At 42.1% G+C, this 18,364-nt stretch overlaps 2 protein-coding genes across 2 annotated transcripts in view; one reads left to right on the plus strand and one right to left on the minus strand.

Annotated features, from left to right (window-relative positions):
• The window catches only part of Dhx29 (DExH-box helicase 29), a 46,840-nt gene extending 37,746 nt beyond the window's left edge, over positions 1–9,094 (minus strand). The window contains exon 1 of the mRNA XM_042261549.2: positions 8,914–9,094. Within this exon, the coding sequence (XP_042117483.2) occupies positions 8,914–9,094 (181 nt within the window). The remainder of the gene's footprint in view (positions 1–8,913) is intronic.
• Positions 9,095–9,532: 438 nt separating this feature from the next.
• Mtrex (Mtr4 exosome RNA helicase) overlaps positions 9,533–18,364 on the plus strand; it is a 70,923-nt gene continuing 62,091 nt past the window's right edge. Inside the window, exons 1-3 of the mRNA XM_076551888.1 lie at positions 9,533–9,667; positions 15,616–15,753; positions 16,961–17,027. Of these exons, the coding sequence (XP_076408003.1) occupies positions 9,534–9,667; positions 15,616–15,753; positions 16,961–17,027 (339 nt within the window). The 5' untranslated portion in view covers position 9,533. The remainder of the gene's footprint in view (positions 9,668–15,615; positions 15,754–16,960; positions 17,028–18,364) is intronic.

Genomic DNA, 18,364 nt, shown 5'->3' on the forward strand with positions numbered 1-18,364 from the left:
TTATCCTTTTGTTGTTGTTTTTTTTTTTTCTTTTTTTTTTTTTGGTGTAGCTCTGGCTGTCCTGGAACTCACTCTGTAGACAAGGATGGCCTTGAAGTCAGAGATCTGCCTGCCTCTGCCTCCCAAGTGCTGGGACTAAAGGGGTGTGCCACCACTGCCCAGATGAGATGTTCTTATCCTTGACACCTAGCTGAGACATCTTGGGGGTTTCTAGGAGACTGTCAAATCTAATAAGAAAATAGTCTCCCCTGAAAACAGGATTCTGAGTGAGGAGACAGGCTGGAGAGAGGAGCCTCAAGTCCAGGATGGCTGTACTAGCTTCTAAGGGCTGTCATAACAAGTCACCACACTTGATGCCTGCATACACTGGAAATCTGTCCTTTCCGTTTCAAAGCCCCAAAAGAAAGTATGAGCCCCCTCTCAAGGATTTAAGCCACAATCCATCCTATATTTAAACTGAGAATTTCATACATGTATACAATGAAGTATGATCACATACATAGCCCCATTTCCCTCCTCCAACTCCCCACTGTGTCTCCCCTAACATGCTACCCTCCAGACTTCACGTTTTCTTGCTGTTTGGATGAGCTACCATGGTGGTCTGAATGAGAAGTGTCCCCACAGGCTCACGTATGTGAACACTTGTTCCCAGAAGGTGATGCTGTTTGGGGAGGTTATGAACCTTTGGGATGTGGACCATTGCTGGAGGAAGTACAGTTGGGGATGCCTTTGAGGTCGGACAGTCTCACCCCTCTTCTTGCGCTCTGCTTCCCAGGTGTTGATGAAAAGGTGAATAGCAGCTTCTTCCCCCCCCTCCCCCCCCCCCATCTTCCCACCGGATGCGTGAGCCGGGACATGTGCACAGCATGCATGTGGAGGTGAGAGGACCAGCTGCAGGGGCTAGTTCTTTCCTCCCACCACATGGGGCTGATGACCAACTCAGGTTTGTATCCAGTGCCTTTACCTGCTGAGCCATCCTGCCAGCCCCTTCTTCTTAGGTTTTGAGAAAGGTTTCACTAAATGGTTCAGGCTAACATTGAACTCACTTTGTAGTTCAGAATGGCCTTGAACTCTGAAGCCTCTTGCCTCAGCCTCCTGAAGAGCAGCAATTACAGGAATTACCGGCCTCCACCAATAAGTCTGGCTACGGACTTCTTTATTCTTAAAAATTATTGAGGATTCAAGTATATTTTTATTTACATGGATTGTAACTATTGACTTATTATATAAATTAAAAAGTAAATTTCATTCATTAGTCATTAAAAATAAGGCTGTATGTTAATGTAAACAAACTTTAGCAAAACATGTTTTCCAAAACAAACAAACAAAATATATCTTTCGTGTATTGAAAAGCTTTCTTTGTTCTTGGTGATGTTTCTTGGACACACATAGCCTTATGTTACAAATCTCACACATTTGGTGTTTTAATCTGCTTGGGCAGCCAGGCCAAATTAGTCAACACTTCTGGGTGGCTCACTCAAGGGAAATTTATTTCTCAGTCTGAAGATCGGAATGGTAAGATCAAGGTGCCAGCTACATACGTTTTATTCTAGGGTCTCCTGTCCTGTTATGTAGGTGGTCATCACCTTGCTGTATGCTCACATGGTTCTTTCAGTGTGCTTATCTAGAGAAGATTGTGCTCTCAGGAGGCCTTCTTATGAGGACACTAATTCTACTGAACAGATCCTACCCTTCAACATCATTAGCCATAACCACTTCCTTGCTGGCCTTAACTCCAATACAGCTGCCCTGGGGGCTGGTAGTTCAACACACATCCTTCGGGAACACACCCATTTGGTCTGTACCATCTGGTTCTGCACTAAATCTGATGTTATAATATGTGTCGTGTAGACTCTAGACAACTGTACTACCCAACTCAGGAGGAAACAAAGCACAAGTTTAGAACTCTTCCACTAACAGTTTTAATGTCAGAGCTGTCCCCAGAAGGGTCAGCAGTTCCTTAGGACTCTCTGAGCACACGTCTGAGAGCCACTGCTTTATAGCAACAGCCCCCAGAATATTACCAAGTGTGGTCTTGTCTTAAAATAAGCAAATGACCAAGCCCATACTGGGAAACAAGTTGAGCTATCCTCAGGGTTGAGACTGTAAATCCCTTTACAAAGACTGTTGGTTTGTTTGAATTTAGCAAGTTCCCCTTTGTCTCCTCCAAACTTTCATCTAAAACTTTCCCTTATCTTACTTCCTTGCTTTCACTTCAAACTTCCAGTATAAATAAGAAAAGAGCTGACTTCTTGGAAAACCATCAGGTGACTCAGAAAATCCTGCAGCAGCATTTACAGGAAGGAGACTGGGACCCTGATGAGTGTTTTCAGACCAGACAGTATTCTAAGGGACTGAAGAAGTGAGATCTTACCATAGAGATACTACCAGTTCAACTAAGGTCCTCTCATTTTCAAATCCATCCCAATGAATACCCAATTCCTGGCACGGTACAAAGTGTTGCTGTTTGTTTTTGCTCTTTTGGGGGACCGTGACCCAGATCCCAAATAAATCACACATGAGGCTTATAGTTAATTAGAACTGCCTGGCCTTAGCTTGGCTTGTTTCTTGCCAGCTTTCCTTAACTTAAGTTATCCCATCTACCTTTTGCCTCTGGGCTTTTCCTGTTCTCTTACTTTTGTAAATCTTACTCCGTGGCCTGTTGTGTAGATGGGGGCTGGCCGCTGGGGTCCTCCTCCTCCTCTGGCTATGCCTCTTCTTTTCCTCCCAGATTTCTCCTTCTATTCTCTCTGCCTGCCAGCCCCGCCTATCCTTTCTCCTGCCTCGTTATTGGCCATTTAGTTCTGTATTAGATCATCAGGTGTTTTAGATAGGCAAAGCAACACAGCTTCATAGAGTTAATATCCTACAACAACGAAGTGCAATAATAAAAACTCAAAAGTGTTTTTTTATGATGCATTGTTATATCTATTAATGCACTATTCATGAGGTGCTGAAAAGTCTTAGGTTCTTTTTTCTTCAATTTTCCTAAGAATGTTCTAATTTTCTTTATTTCTTTAATTTTTTTTCTCACTGCAGAAAAAAAATTACTTTGGTATATATACAATGTATATAATGTTGTAAGCCACATGTTAAGGTCTGAGAACAGAGCAAACAGTTGCCTTCCCTATTTATACAGACTGTTTAATAAACATTGGTTCCATGGTCTTTGGGACACTTATTTGCCCAGAAACTCACTTGACAGACTAGAAATAAGCTTTTGTTTTAAGAAGTTGTTTGAGGAGTTGGGGATTTAGCTCAGTGGTAGAGCGCTTGCCTAGCAAGTGCAAGGCCCAGGGTTCGGTCCTCAGCTCTGAAAAAAAAGAAGTTGTTTGAATTATATTGTCTGCTTTCAAAAGGAAGGCTGCAGGGATTCTAAAGCCACTTTCTGAAATATTAGGTCTTACTGAAATAAATTAGTGTTAACACAAAAAGCAAGTATCTTAGCTGGGCAGTGGTTACACAGGCCTTTAATCCCAGCACTCAGGAGGCAGAGGCAGGTGGATCTCTGTGAGTTCAAAGCCAGCCTGGTCTACAGAGCGAGATCTAGGACAGCCAGGACTGTTACACAGATAAACCCTGTCTTGACAAAACAAAACAAAAACAAACAAACAAACAAACAAACAAAAAAACCCCAAAACCCAGCATCTTATGCAAAGAATGTGTGGTGAGCTTCAGACAGCCTGGACACACACCATTCCTCTCAAAGCATGAAACACACAAGCCAGTGGGTATAAATTTCAAAGTTCATCACACACTGCACTGTATTTAGAGGTAGTTTGTTGAAAGTCATTTGTACTGATAGGGAAGTATTCTGCTTTAAAGCATAATTATTGAAATGTTTATAGAGCATATGAAGTGACAAATGTAAAATATGTTAAGTGAATGGTTTTCAATAAGTTATTCGGTTTCTAAAAGCTTAAGCTTTTTTTTTGTACTGTACTACAAGTAGGAGAAAGCCTGAAGTAGAAATGTGTACTGAATTTCTCCTGTTCCAAGGGACATACTCCATTTCACATTTTGTTCTACAAGAAACCATGGAATTTTTTTGCTACTATGATTGTTTTTCAACATCCCACAGCTTTTACAATTGAGTAGCAGTAAATACATTTATAATGATGATTTAGCAGCACATCATGAATAGCTGGTTGTATAAAACTGCTTAGTAGAAACTTACAACATTTTTCTTCATTACATTTATTTATGGTTGTGTGTGTGTGGGGGGGGAGGACACCAGTGGAGGTGAGAAGACAACTTCCAAGGGCCAGTTCTCTCTTTCCCCTCATGGTCCCAGGGATCGAGCCAGGGGACCAGGTCATCAGGCTTCCTAGCCAGCACTCTTAAATCTGAGCCATCTTGCTCTCCACTCCCACCACCGTCACCCTTGCTGTAATTTTTCCATTGATGGTTCGTTCCTCTCCTCTCCTGTCTGTTGCTAATTTTCATAATGGCAAGCTACCAGCTTCTTACATGTTTCTAATCCCTTATTCAGGAAAAAAGTGAGGAGAAAGTAGGTATTTAAACTTGCTAAATTAGTAACTTCATTTTAAAATTCTAAATCAAGCTGGGTGGCGGTGGCACATGACTTTAATTCCAGAGGCAGAGGCAGGCGGATCTGAGTTTGAGGCCAGCCTGATCTACAGAGTTAGAGGAAAGTCAGGGCTGCACAGAGAAACTCGGTCTGGAAAACAAAGCAACAAAAAATTCACTACACAGAGAAACTCTGTCTCCAAAACAAAACAAACAAAAAATTCACTACACAGAGAAACTCTGTCTCCAAAACAAAACAAACAAAAAATTCACTACACAGAGAAACTGTCTCCAAAACAAAACAAACAAAAATTCTTAGTTAATAGTCGTTGAAAAGTTGGTTCCCGTTCTTATGCCAAGTAAAATTGCTTAAGATTTATGACATCGTTTTCCTTACCACTTATTCGGATGGTAAAAGTAAACAGAAATCTAACTAGAATTAAGGGTGTCAGTATGCAGTATCTCTATGACAAAAGTATTATAAATTCTAAATTTATAACCAAAAGGTCAGGTAATGGTGCACCACACATCTTCAAAGTGATTCAACTGCTGAAAAAATAAATAAACCATAGTCACTTCCACACTGTCTTTCTTGGAGCCTGTTCCTCTTATACTGTGCTATTTTTCATATCCGCAACAATGCTAATGTCCCCCTTATCACTAAGACACTTAAGACAGCTCTAACTTCCTTTTGATCAGCCAAAAGATTCAAGCAGGTGTGGTGGTATTCTAATTGTACTGAAATGTGATTTTGATTGTATGTTAATAAAGTTGCCCGGGGGTCAGAGCTATTAGAGCCATAGACAGAGTGTGGTGTTGGTGGCACACGCCTTTAATCCCATAGATCTCTGTGTGTTCAGGGATACAGCCAGCATTAGAGACATATGCCTTTAAGACCTAGGGGGCTGTACATTCAGACAGTGACGAGGCAGTCACGTGTTTGGGTTTACAACCAATGAGAAGGCAGAATGACTGGAAAAATGACTTACGCACAGGAAATAGCTCTCTTTCGAGAAGCTGGGTCACAGAGGAGGAAGGGTGAGATTTTAGCTCTGAGCTCTGACCTCTTGGCTTTCTCTTTTACATTGTTTCTGTGTTTCTTATTTAATAAGACGGTTGGTTACATCTACAAGCAGGTACTCTGGTGGTTAAGGAAAAAAAAATCTGGGGCTGGAGAGATGACTCAGTGGTTAAGAGCATGGGCTGCTCTTCCAGAGGTCGTGAGTTCAACTCCCAGCAACCACATGGCGGCTCACAAGCATCTCTAGTGGGATCTGATGCCCTCTTCTGGCATAAAGTTGTACATGCAGATAAAGCACTCATACACATGCATAAATAATAAAATCTTAAAAAAAAAGAAAAGAAAAGAAAAAAAATCCAGTATTTATCCTCATGGGGCTCATATTCTAGGGGAGTAATATAAGGGAGTGATTACCAGAATCAGCTGTGAACAGAAAGTACAGACTGCTAAGAGGTAAGTGAAGAAAGGCAATCTGAATTGTCAGCACCTATGAGAACGGGCACCGATGCCAGCACTTTGGACCTGCTCAGCTAAGGATGCAAAGCTTTCTTCTCTTTCTCGTCACTCTTTAACACTACCACCAGCCCTCCCTCCGCACTGAACTTTGTCTACTCACTTCCCAGGCTCCTGCCTCATTTTAACCCTTTCCCTTCTATTCCCGCCACACGTTCCTCCTATACCTACCACGTTTGACCCACAGGGCTTTGAGCTTCTGCTTTCCTCTGCCTTAACATTGTCTCCAGGAATCCTAACAGCTGTTTGCTTTATCTTGGCTTAAATCTTTTCTATGAGGAGCCATCCCTATTCCAAACCAAAACAGAAGTCTCTTCCCATTCAGCTAGTACCAAGTCACTATTTTCTGTCTTTCACGAGACGTTTGTTTGGTAAATTGTGCAAATTTGGAAGTAACTCCCCTTTTGATTTATTGGTGTTAATGACTCCTCTGACTGTCTCCTTGTCATTTTTCCAAGGAATTTTTTTAATAACAAAAAGCACTGAACTAGATATTTCAAAGATGTTAACACATATCCATTATATACTATAATTTTGTAAGTTATATAAAAGTATAATTCCTCGTGTAAGGGAAGACTTAACTATCAAAAAGAATGATAAAAACAACCATGACACATAAACTATAGAGGTAAGGAAGAAATTTTTAAAAAAAGAACTGATATCTGAAAAGGGTGGCATACGGTTTTAGTAGATGGTTTTAGGGACAGATGACATTCCATTCAGATAAAAAAAAAAAAATAGAGATGATGAGGCAGAAAGCCAAGTTCTACTTGGAACCAAAAAGATGCCAGATTTACAACAGTCGAAAACAGATCAGCAAAGACGCTAGACTTCTATGCTAGCTGAACGGTTTGGATCTTAGTGCAGTCAGTAAGGATGCTATGGAAGGCATGGGCATGATCCATCAAAGCAGCATTTCTGAGAGATCAATCTGCTGTCATGTTGGACTAACTGGAGGAGAAAAGAGTAGAACTGTAGGGACCTCTTAAGAGGCTCTGTTCGCACTCCATGTGAATACTTAGAGGAGAATGTGAACAAAACAGGACACATCAAAGGGTATATTAAAATTACACAGGGCGTAGCTACAGATTAAATGCAAACCAAAGAGAGCATCAAAAGTAACTCAAGGGGCCATCGAGATGGCCGAGGCCATAAAGAAGCTTGCTGCCAAGCCTGATGATCTGAGTTTGATCCCCAGAACCCATGTGGTGGAGAGAACTAACTCCCACAATTGTCCTCTTATATGTACATAAGTATATCCACACATGCACAAAATAAATAGATGTCAAAACTATTTTTAAAAGGAACCTTTGGTCTAGGATAAACAAGAAAACGCACGCACGCACAGGAAAATGGTGTTAAGAAAATGCTGAAGTGGCTGTCTTGAGCTTGGAAACAAAGCCAGTGTAAGAATGTCAATTGAGAAGTCATCTACAGGACTGAAAGTCATTGACAATACAATGGCAAAGTCACAAGTCACGGCACAGGGACCTCTTGGGACCTCTTCTGGGAGGGCTGTAAAAAGGAACTCCACTGTCAAGGACAGACACCTGGAGAAAGTTAACATTTTAGGACTGGAGGGACGGGAAGACAGATAATACAACAAACGACTACCAGAAACTTGAAAGAATCCAGTGAGATGTCAGTAGAGGTGGGGAAAGAAAAAGACCTTGGCCTGCAGCTTGCGACTCTATAGAATACTTGGGGAAATGCGTCATATCTGAAACCACAAACCTAATAATAATTTGCAGTTACAAAGGACTACTCTCTAGGTGTAAGTGTGGTACTAGCCTATTTCTCCTGTCCCATCTATTTCCCTGTCCACAATGCTTATTCTTTGAATTCCTCAAGAGCTCCAAGCACTCTCTTTCTAACTCAAGATCTTTGGAATGTTCTGCCAAGCTTTGCAAAGTTAACTTCTAGACAGCCTCTAATTTCGGCTCGACTGCCACTTTTTCATTATTCCTCATTGGAAAACCAGGAACACACTGTTAAGCTTTCTTCCCAGGCGTTTCTCTGCGGAGCTTAGCAACTATAAACCAATACGTTTGTTTGTGTGATTAGCAAATTAGATTCCCAAGCTGCCCTAGAGGTGATGTGTCTATTTTGTCAGTCTTATTACCACCAGTTTATATATAAGTATCTGTGTATATATAAACACATATGCTTGCAAGTTTTTGTTGGTGAAACACAAAAAGAACTACACGCAAGCAAAGTAAGCAGAACAAAACAGTATGTAAGTTTGATGTTTTTGGAACTAGTGGCAGGTACTAGTCACCTTCAAGTCATCAAAGCAATCTGCAGGGTAAGCAAAAACGCAAGTCTGCCGGAAGAACCACGGGGATTTTACAGTAAGTTAGCCCAGTGTTCACCGCGTAAAGTGCTGCTATTCTTGGGAAATACTGACTTTTCTAGAACATACAAGGGCACTGCATAGATGCTGAAGAAGGCAAGAATGAAGAACAGCCAGAAAACAGCGCTGGCATCAGGACAGAAGGACTTCACTGTACACTGCTTACTCCTCTCCGCATTAGCGGAGTGGCTGTTTTGACAGCTCAGGACGGATTCCTCCTGCCCAACAACAGTAGATACCATTACTCGGTTCTGAGAAGGAGAAAACGAGAGCCAGAAAGCCGGTGCCATGCTGTAGCGGAGGTCCTTTTGCCACTTTCATGGCCAAAGGCCCTCCCTGACTTAGACCGATCTACAAGGCCACTCCACCGACAGCTTGCAAGCTCGCGCGTGGACGACAAACGAGTGTGGATCTCATCAGCACGGCTCTGACTATTCTTTGCTGGACACGGGGCAAGGTGTGAGGGCATAAGGCTGGGCACTGGACCAGGGCGTACCTTGCTTGACTCGGGGCTCCCGGGCGCCGGGGGGTCCGGCGGGCGCCGGCCTGGCCACGGGCTTCTTGCTCTGGGCTTCCGCAACAGCTCCGGCCTCGGCACTTCTGGCTCTGGAAGCAGACACGGCAGCCCGCACCGCCGCGGCTCCCGGCGCCTTGTGTTTCTTGTTTTTGCCGCCCATGTTTCCAGCTGCAGGAAGAGCGTGCTTCCAGATCCAGATCGCGGCGGCCACACAACAGAAGCCGGAGAGCTGCTCACGTTAGCCGGCTCCCACGCCTCCACCCAGCCTCCTCCATCCGGGCTCCTCGGCTGGGGCTCCGGCTCCATTGGTCCGTTTTGCCAGGCTCCGCCTCTTGGCTCCCGGGCACCAGCGGCATGCCTGGTGCCGTGCGTCACTTGCCGTTGGGTTATTAATCACTGATCTGCCCACCTCGCAGTGGTCGAAGAGAAAGGACAGGGGCCCGAACCCGGACGAACAGGGGGAAAAGTCGCGCAGGCCTGGAGACGCGCTCGTTTCGACCCCTGCGGGCCGCCGTAGAGTCTCTATTCGGCGTCACTGTGAGTGCGATTCGCGGGGCCTGCTGGGTAGGAGGGAGATTCGGACTCCAGGGCTCCGGAAGATGGCGGACGCCTTCGGGGACGAGCTCTTCAGCGTCTTCGAGGATGACTCGGCCACCGCAGCGGGAGCCAAGAAGGACAAAGACAAGGAGAAAGAGAAGTGGAAGGGGCCGCCAGCGCCCACAGACAAGGCGGGGTAAGGGGGGCTTCCGAGCTGTTGTGTGTGTGTTTCCCTGTGCTGGGTGCCCGTGGGAGGAAACCCGAGCCCGGCGCGGAGCTCAGAACGTGGGGATGTTCGTTCAGTGGAGCCGGGAGGTGAAGGAGTCGGAGAGGAGAGTTGTGGGCAGGAAGAAAACGTTGTGAGAGGGGGGAAAATACGGTCTGGGCGATCGCGCGTGTCCGCAGGTCGTGTCCGATCGCGCGTGTCCGCAGACCGTGTCCGATCGCGCGTGTCCGCAGATCGTGTCCCAGCGTGAGTTCCCGCCCCTGCGCTCCCTCAGGCCACGCTTGCTGGCTGTAACCCTCACATCGCAGGCTAGGTAAGCTTGGTTTGGGGGGCCGAGGTGGGGGGGCGTCCTGTGTGTCACCTGCACAACACCTCCCACCTAGTCTTTAAACCGTTAAGAACTAGTTGAGCCAAGGTGGAAACGTGTAAGGAAGAGTGTTTAAACCGCGAAGGCAAATAGCTTTACACGAGGAAGAGATTTCATCTCCCGAGGTGTAGGTTTAAAAATAATAATAATAAAAAAAAATCAGATTCAAGGTCTCGCTGTTGTAAGTTAGGCAGGCCCGGAACTCGCTATTCTTTTATTTCCGTTTCCCTAGTGCTGAAATTGCTGGTGTACCCCACTACACTCAGTTAGACCAGTTTATTTCTTTCTGCATCTCTTACGCGGACCTATATTAAAAAAAAAAATTTCTTGAGGCTGAGGAGATGGCCAGTGGGTAAGAGTGCTTTCTGTGCAAGAATAAGGACCTAATTTCGAGTCCCCAGGGCTCACATAAAAAAAGTTGCGCATGGATGTGTGAGCACCTGCAACCCCAGCACTGTGGGGCACCGACCAAGAGGCTGGGGCTGTCTCATTGCCAACCTAGCCTCAGAGTTATTTCAGTGAGAAACCCTGTCACGAGGGAATTATGTGGGATGCTGGAAGTCCTCTGGTCTTTACGATGTGCAAATACCACACAAATAAGATTTTCTAAAAAATTTCCTCTTTATTGTCAAAGTTAGTTTCAGTTGTTAACCCGAGGAATTGCCTTCACCAGATTGTCCTGGGGGACAAGTCTTTGGAGCATTTTCTTAATTGCTAGTTTATGTGGCAGGGCCCAGTTCACTGTGGGTGGTACCTTCCCTGGGCAGGTGGGCCTGAGCTGTTTAAGAAAGGGAATTGAACCAGCCAGTGAGCAGCATTTCTCTCGGGTCTCTGCTTTGGTCCCTCCAAGTTCCTACTTTGTCTTTCTTGGATGATGGATTGCAAACACGAAAGCTGAAATAAACCATTTCCTCTCCAAGTTGGTTTTGGTCAATGTTTTACTACAACAACCAAAAATCATACTAGGATTTTCATCAGCTGTTCATTTTTACCTTGAAATACAGTTCATAAAGAAAAGGCAAGCTTAATGCTTGGTTGTGTATCAGTTTTGTTTTTGTTTTTCAGAGGCAAGGTTTCTCTATGTAGCCCATACCTATTGGAATTAAAGGCGTTCATCCCCACACCTGGCTGCTTATCAGTATTAGGGAAATGAGGTGTGCACACACACACACCCTCCCCTTCCTCTTTCTACCCTCTGTCCTTTCATTGGTTAATTGGAGCCCTCTAAACCATCACCACAAACAGTAGAATCTGCACCTCTGAGAGCTTCTTGGTAGTGCATTTCATCTTTAGCCTTCCACTTAAGCAACCTATCTTTCCCATCGCTGTGGAGCAGTTTACGTTGTCTAGAATTTGCTTAAATTTAACATTTAAATTTTGTTTCAGCATAGTGTATCTTTTTTTTTTTTGCCTCACTTTACTCAGTATATTTGCTGTTTGTTCCTATAACATACCAACATTTTTCTCTTTATTGCTGAAAATTGTGTTTTACGGATGTGCCATATTTAGACTTTTGCCTTTTAATGATCACATTATCATTTTTAAGATTGTGTGTGTGTGTGTGTGTGTGTGTGTGTGTTGGTTACTTGTGTGCAGGTCAGAAGGCAGCTTTCCACCCACCTTGTTTTGAGGCAAGAATCTCTTGTTTCAGCCGAAGCACTGTAGAGGTGAGCTTCTGGCCATTTGTCTTGTCTCTGCCTTCTGTCTTCACTGTAGGAGTGCTGGGATTACAGGTGTAAATCACTACATCTGGCTTTTTAAAAGAAGAGGGGAGAGGGGTATGAAACTCGGGTCTTCAGCCTTGTGTGTCAAGTGCTTTCACAGCTGAGCACTGTGTCCATTATCTTGCTCTTTGAACTTAACAGTCGTTAAACCAGTGAGCGCTCTTCAAGCTAGCTCTTACGAATTTATTTTTATTCTTAAGATGTATTTACGTTATGTGTATGAATGTGTTATATGTATGTATGCATGTATGTGCACATATGTGTGCCTGTTGGACCCCCCCCAGAACTAGAGTTACCAATGTTGGTGCTAAGGAATCAAACCTGGGTCCTCTACAAAAGCAACAAGTGCTTTTAAGGGCTGAACTATCTCTCCAGCCCCACAGTGTGAGTTTTTAAAGAGACTTCATCAGTCTTTGTACCTCATATGCTTTCTCGTGTAAGGGTATCCAGACTCATTGCCCTAGAGCTGGAATAAGCTGTATCTCCAGTCTTTATGAAGTTTCTTGGTTTTTTGTTTTGTTTTGTTTTGATTCTTCAGTTGAGTCAGTGAGAAAGATGGTTTATTGTACACAATTTACACTTGGCCACAAACGAGAACAGAACTAGTCCAGAATGCCAAAGGTGCAGGGCAGAGGGCCAGCGGGACTGTTTTGGATGTAATGAAGGCAATCAGGTCTCTCAGGTGGTCTCTGCAAGCAGATGGTGATGTTCCAAGTCCATTGAGGCATATACCGACAGTATTGCACAGTCCAGCAACTTGTACCCCTCTCCCAGCCCTCAGCATCCCCTACCTCTGCTCTTCAGACCTCATGGGTGCACAAGCTGGTTTACTTAGACCTCTGCCTCATCTTTTCTTGTGCTTCAACCTGCCCATGTGCTTCTTCTTCCACTGCGCTGTCATGGCGCAGAAGTTTCAAGGAAGATGGTGGTAAGGCTAAATGTCTTTAGTTTCTCGTAATGGCAAATGTCATTTAGTGCATAAGGTGCTCATGCTATTTGATTTATTACTTTTAGGTTTTTCAGTACAAATTGCTTAGGGAATCTTTCTTTAGAAAAATACAATTTATATACATCTGATATAATTAATACCATATTTTAAACAACTTCATTATAAATGTCATTTTTTTCTCTAAGTCATTCTTCATAATTATATAACATTTTGTTGAGACAGGGTTTCTCTGTGTAACCCTGGCTGTCTGGAACTCTGTAGACCAGGCTGGCCCCAGCCTCTTCCTCCTGAGTGCTCGGATTAAAGGCGTGTGCCGCCACCGCCCGGCTACATAATAGTCTTATTTGAAGTGTGATAGTTTAAACATAAGAATAATGAGTATCTCATACCTATAATCTCAGCACTTGACACTTGAGGCAGGAAGATTACCATAAGCTTGAGGCTGCAATGTGGGACCCGTCTCAAGAAAAGGAAAAAGGGAGGATAAGGAAATGGCTTAGTTGGAAAATTGCTTGCCATGTTACCATGAGGAGCCGAGTTCAAATCTTTAGAATTCATGTGAAAAGGCAGACAGAGCAGTGCATGTGTGTAACCCCACACTGGGGAGGTGGAGACAAGAGGATCTCTGTGGCTTGCTGGCCAGTCAGTCTAGCTGAATCAAGTTCAGTTTCAGTCAGAGGCTTGAAAAAATAAGGTGGGAGATGATTTGAGTAAAACACAGGTTGTTGCCGGGCGGTGGTGGCGCACGCCTTTAATCCCAGCACTCGGGAGGCAGAGCCAGGCAGATCTCTGTGAGTTCGAGGCCAGCCTGGGCTACCAAGTGAGTCCCAGGAAAGGCGCAAAGCTACACAGAGAAACCCTGTCTCGAAAAACCAAAAAAAAAAAAAAAAACACAGGTTGTTGCTCTCTAACTTCTGTAGGCATACATACATACACTGCATGCATGCATGGATACATGAGAACATATACACACAGTTATGTTAATATGTAGTAGTCTTATGCCATTTCAAAGTGAGTTAGGAAAATCAATATTTTTAAATTTTAGGTTTTATACCTAGTATGGGTAAATATTAATTATATAAATCTAACCTCCCTTGGTACCAGGCATGCATATGGTGCCCATTCATGCCTTCAAGTCAGACACACACAAAATAAAACAACTTTCTTACTTTTTTCTCTTTCTTTGTCTCTTTTTTGTGTTTCAAGACAGGATTTTTTTGTGTAGCCCTGGCTGTCCTGGAACTCCCTCTGTAGACCAGGCTGGCCTCAAACTCAGAGACCCACCTGCCTCTGCCTCCCAAGTACTGGGATTAAAGGTGTGCGCCACCATCACCTGGCTACAAGGCTTTTTTAAAAAATGGAAAAGAAAATACATTTGGGGCTAGCAAGTTGGCTCACCAGGTACAGGTGTTCTTGCTGCCGAACTTGATGTCCTGGGTTCCATTCCTTGGACTCCACATGGTGGGAGGAAAGAAAGGACTTATGAAGATTGTCCTCTGACCTCCACAAGCATGTGCCCTACCTCAGAATAAGTAAACAAATAAAGAAGATTTGCAGTCCTCCACTATTTTAGATCTATGCCTTTCCAGTTTGATGGTTTCATCTCTCTTCTGTTTTTGTCTTACCCCCTTTCTCTTTTAATGATAGTGTTTCATTAAATTCTTAATTTTAATTACCTACATTTTAGTAATTTTATGTCCTGTAACAACAGCAGAAGATAAATTTCTCATTTTATTTTATAGAAGCATCTATCTATCCACATAGTTATTTTTTGGTTTATATGAGACATTTTACGTAGCCCTGGCTGACCTGAAACTCACTCTGTAGACCAGGCTGGCCTTGAACTCATAGAGATTTGCCTGTGAGAACTGGGATCGAAGTCCTGCATGCAGCACCAAGTCTCACTGCTTATTCATTTAATTTTTCAAAACTTTTGTGTATGTCTGTGCCACTTACTTGCATGGTGCCTCAGAAGGCAACACTGGATGCCCTGGGACTCGAGTTACCAAGTTGTGCGTTGCTGTCCTGTGGGTGCTGGGACTTGAACCTGGGTCCTCTGGAAGGGCAGCCAGGGCTGCTCTAATTGTTGAGTCATCTCTCCAGCCCTATTTTATCTAATTTTGGCCTTGGCAGCTAAATCTAAAATTTTCATGGAGTTGATTTTTCTATCTGGGTAGAAATTAAATTGATTCATTACAGATATTCAAGCTATAAAACCCCATTTAGTGTCACTTTGGATTTTTTTTTTTTTTTTTTTTTGGCTTTCTTTTGTTTGTTTTTGCCTTTTTGAAACAGGGTCTCACTTTGCAGCCTAGGCTGCCCTTGAGTTTACATCTTCCTACCTTAGCCCCCTGAGTTCTGTGATTTCTTCTGCATAACACCATGCCTGGCTTCTTTCTTGTCAATACTTGAACCTTCAAATACAACCATTAATTTTTTACTTCCAAATAGTATCATAATCTTAGAGAAAGCTTTGAAGGTTTACAATCCTCATGTTTATTTTTAAAAATGGGAATTTTAGTTTTTTAAAGCAACTCTTCCAAGAAATTATGAAATATATAAGGAATAATATTCAGCTTTACTAGTTATGAAGTTAGAGTTATTCTCAGAGTTGGCCAGCTTTGATTTGTGATGGTCATTTACTTAAAAAATGACTTTGCTAAGTATGTATAGTATTTTAAATAATATGGTGTTACCTTAAAATTAGAACGATACTATGGAATTTATTCTAAACCCCTAACCCATTTGGAGGTCACATATGAGATACCATTACTATTCATAACAGCAAAATTACAGCCATGAAGTAGCAATGAAATCATTTTACTGTGGGGGTCACAGCATTAGGAAGGTTGAGAATCTCTCCTAAATTGTTTTTCAGGAAACGACTAGATGCTAAATTACAATCAGAATCAGCCAGTGGTGGGAAAAACAAGAGAGATGCAGATGTTGAAGGCACAGATGAACCGATTTTTGGCAAGAAGCCCAGGATAGAAGACTCGATTAATGAAGACTTAAGGTAGTATTTTTATAGTCATAAAGTTAGTAACTCTTAATTTGATAGATGTATGATGTTTTTAAAATTTGTTATTTTATAATTTTATAAGCATGGAAATATATAGCAACTATTTAAATATGGAGAATTAGAAGACAGAAATGATTCTTCTTTTAATATTTTAGAATCCAATTTTGAGAAAAACCCTAAAGACTTCTTTTTTTAAGAGGAGAAAAGATGTTTTCTTTACTTAGATGTCTCAGGATGACTGGTAGAAAATGATAATAGAGTAACACTGACCCAGTGATAGGAATAAGTATGCACTAATATTAGGAGAATAGACTTCCATTGCTGCAAGTAGTACCATGGTTTTGGTGGTCAGAACTACTTCTCTTGATAAGGGAGACCCATGGACGTCTCTGACTAAAGGTTTTCTGATATTTATATTTCTCAAAATTTTTCTGGAACTTTTACTCCTAATACCAATATATTTGGTTGACTGGATTGTCACTGTGATAATGCTGTTTACAATTTTGTTTTTCCTCAGCCGGTTTAGGCTGTTATAACTACTAAATTATCTATTATAAATGGTGATATAGGTGTCACTGAAAAATTTGAGTTGGTGCCATTTGTCCACATTAGCATAATAGGTTGCAAAATAATAGTGATTGCATTTTTAATTCCTTGTTATCTATTGTTGTAACTTTTAAATTTTTACCAAAAACATATTGTCTTAAAGTATGTATCACAAATATAATACATAATAATGTATATATAGAAATACATTTAGTTTAATTTTTTTTATAGTTTTGTCCTCTCAGAGTTCAGAGAGCCTAGATCAGCATAGTGTAGGATTTTGATGAGAATATCTCTATAAATTATAGCAACATCTAAATTATTTATTTACCTTCTGTTGTGTAATGTTTTTTGAATCAGCTTTGTATTTTGAGATAGTGACAGTGCTTTGAAGAGGTTTTTATCTAAAATAGTAGAGCTAAGCTTATATTTGTTAAGTAATCTATGTAGCAGTCTATTGTATATACAAAAGATGATCTTAGCATTTTTAATTTTCAGCTCATTTAAGTTACATGACATCTCTGAATACTTATAATAACTAAAATATTTTGAATTTACAGTGTTATAATTGAGCAGTGTCATTTTTTTAACAGTGCAGATAGGAGGCTTATTTAATTATTGAAAATAATTCATGTCGTTTTAATAACTTTTTAAGTTTGGCAGACCTGATGCCCAGAGTCAAGGTTCAATCAGTTGAAACAGTTGAAGGCTGTACGCATGAGGTAAGTACAACAGCCTACAGTAGGTTAGCATTACAAATGATAGTGGGATGATCGGCAGGCTGTTTAGCGTTGCAGGCTTTGGAATCAAGTCATTTCTGTGTGATTCATGTAATATGGGGAAGAGCTATAGCTCTGTGACAAAGCCTTGGGTTCAGATGCTAGCCCAGCATTTCTCCTAACTATAATCTTGGCAAATTTTCTAACCTCTTTGAACATTGTTTATTTAGTCTGTAAATTGAGAACAATGAAGTTTGCCTTCATAAGATAGCTGTAAAGACAATATTTAAAAAACCAAAAACAAATAGGGAAATTATCCAGCACAAAAGTAATGTTTAGGACTTGTTTATTCTCACACTCTTAAAGTTATCAGCACTGTTTTTACAGTTCACATACTATTCCATGTCATGCTCCAGTGACTAGTAAATTGCCATTAGATGGTGGTCACTGATGCTTATAGTATCTACCCATTTAGAAGTGAGACTGTATGCACATAGGACATAGTGTAATATATTCAATTTACTCCACTAAACCTTTTATTATTACAATGAAATTTTATATCAAGCTGGACTTTCAGGAAAGGTCAGTGGATAAAGGAGCTTGCCATGCAAGCTAGGTGACCTGAGTTCAATCCCTGGACCCAAGATGGAAGGAGAGCTGACCACACTGTACTGAGACAGGAAGTAGAGGCAGGTGGATCTCTGAGTTCAAGGTCAGTCTGGTCTAGAGAGTGAGTTTCAGGACAACCAGGGCTACACTGAGAAACCCTATCTCAAAAAAAGCATCCAAAAAACTGGAGTTCAGGATATGTTGGCCTATTACTCTTAAACATGAGACATGAGGCCTGCCCTGGAATGATTTGATATTCCCAGTGTCACTCCATTGGAGAAAACTGGTTTTTCCCTCTCCCAGCAGGTATAAATGACAGTTCAGTTGTTAACCTTTACCCTAGTGACTGGGTTTTTATTCATTCATTCTTATATAGCAAAATAGGATAAAATAAAAACTATCACATCAAAGTTGAACAAGACTAACCAGCAGAAGGAAAAGAGCCCAAGAGAAGTCACAGGAGTCAGAGACCCATGCATTCACACACACACAGGAATCCCAAATCCCATAAATGCACTAAACTGGAAGCTATCATATAAGGACAGGACCTGGTGCAGACCTGTGCAGGCCCTGTGCTTGCTGCTTCAGTCCCTGAGTTCATCCGAGCTTTGCTCCTGCTGATATAGAGGGCCATGTTCTCCTGCCATCCTCCATCCCTCTGGCTCTTACACTCTTTCTGCCTCTTCTTCTGCAGGGTTCCCTGAGCTCTGAGGGGAGGGATTTGATGGAGG

Source organism: Peromyscus maniculatus, chromosome 15 (genome assembly GCF_049852395.1).
Source record: "Peromyscus maniculatus bairdii isolate BWxNUB_F1_BW_parent chromosome 15, HU_Pman_BW_mat_3.1, whole genome shotgun sequence".
NCBI lineage: Eukaryota > Metazoa > Chordata > Mammalia > Rodentia > Cricetidae > Peromyscus > Peromyscus maniculatus.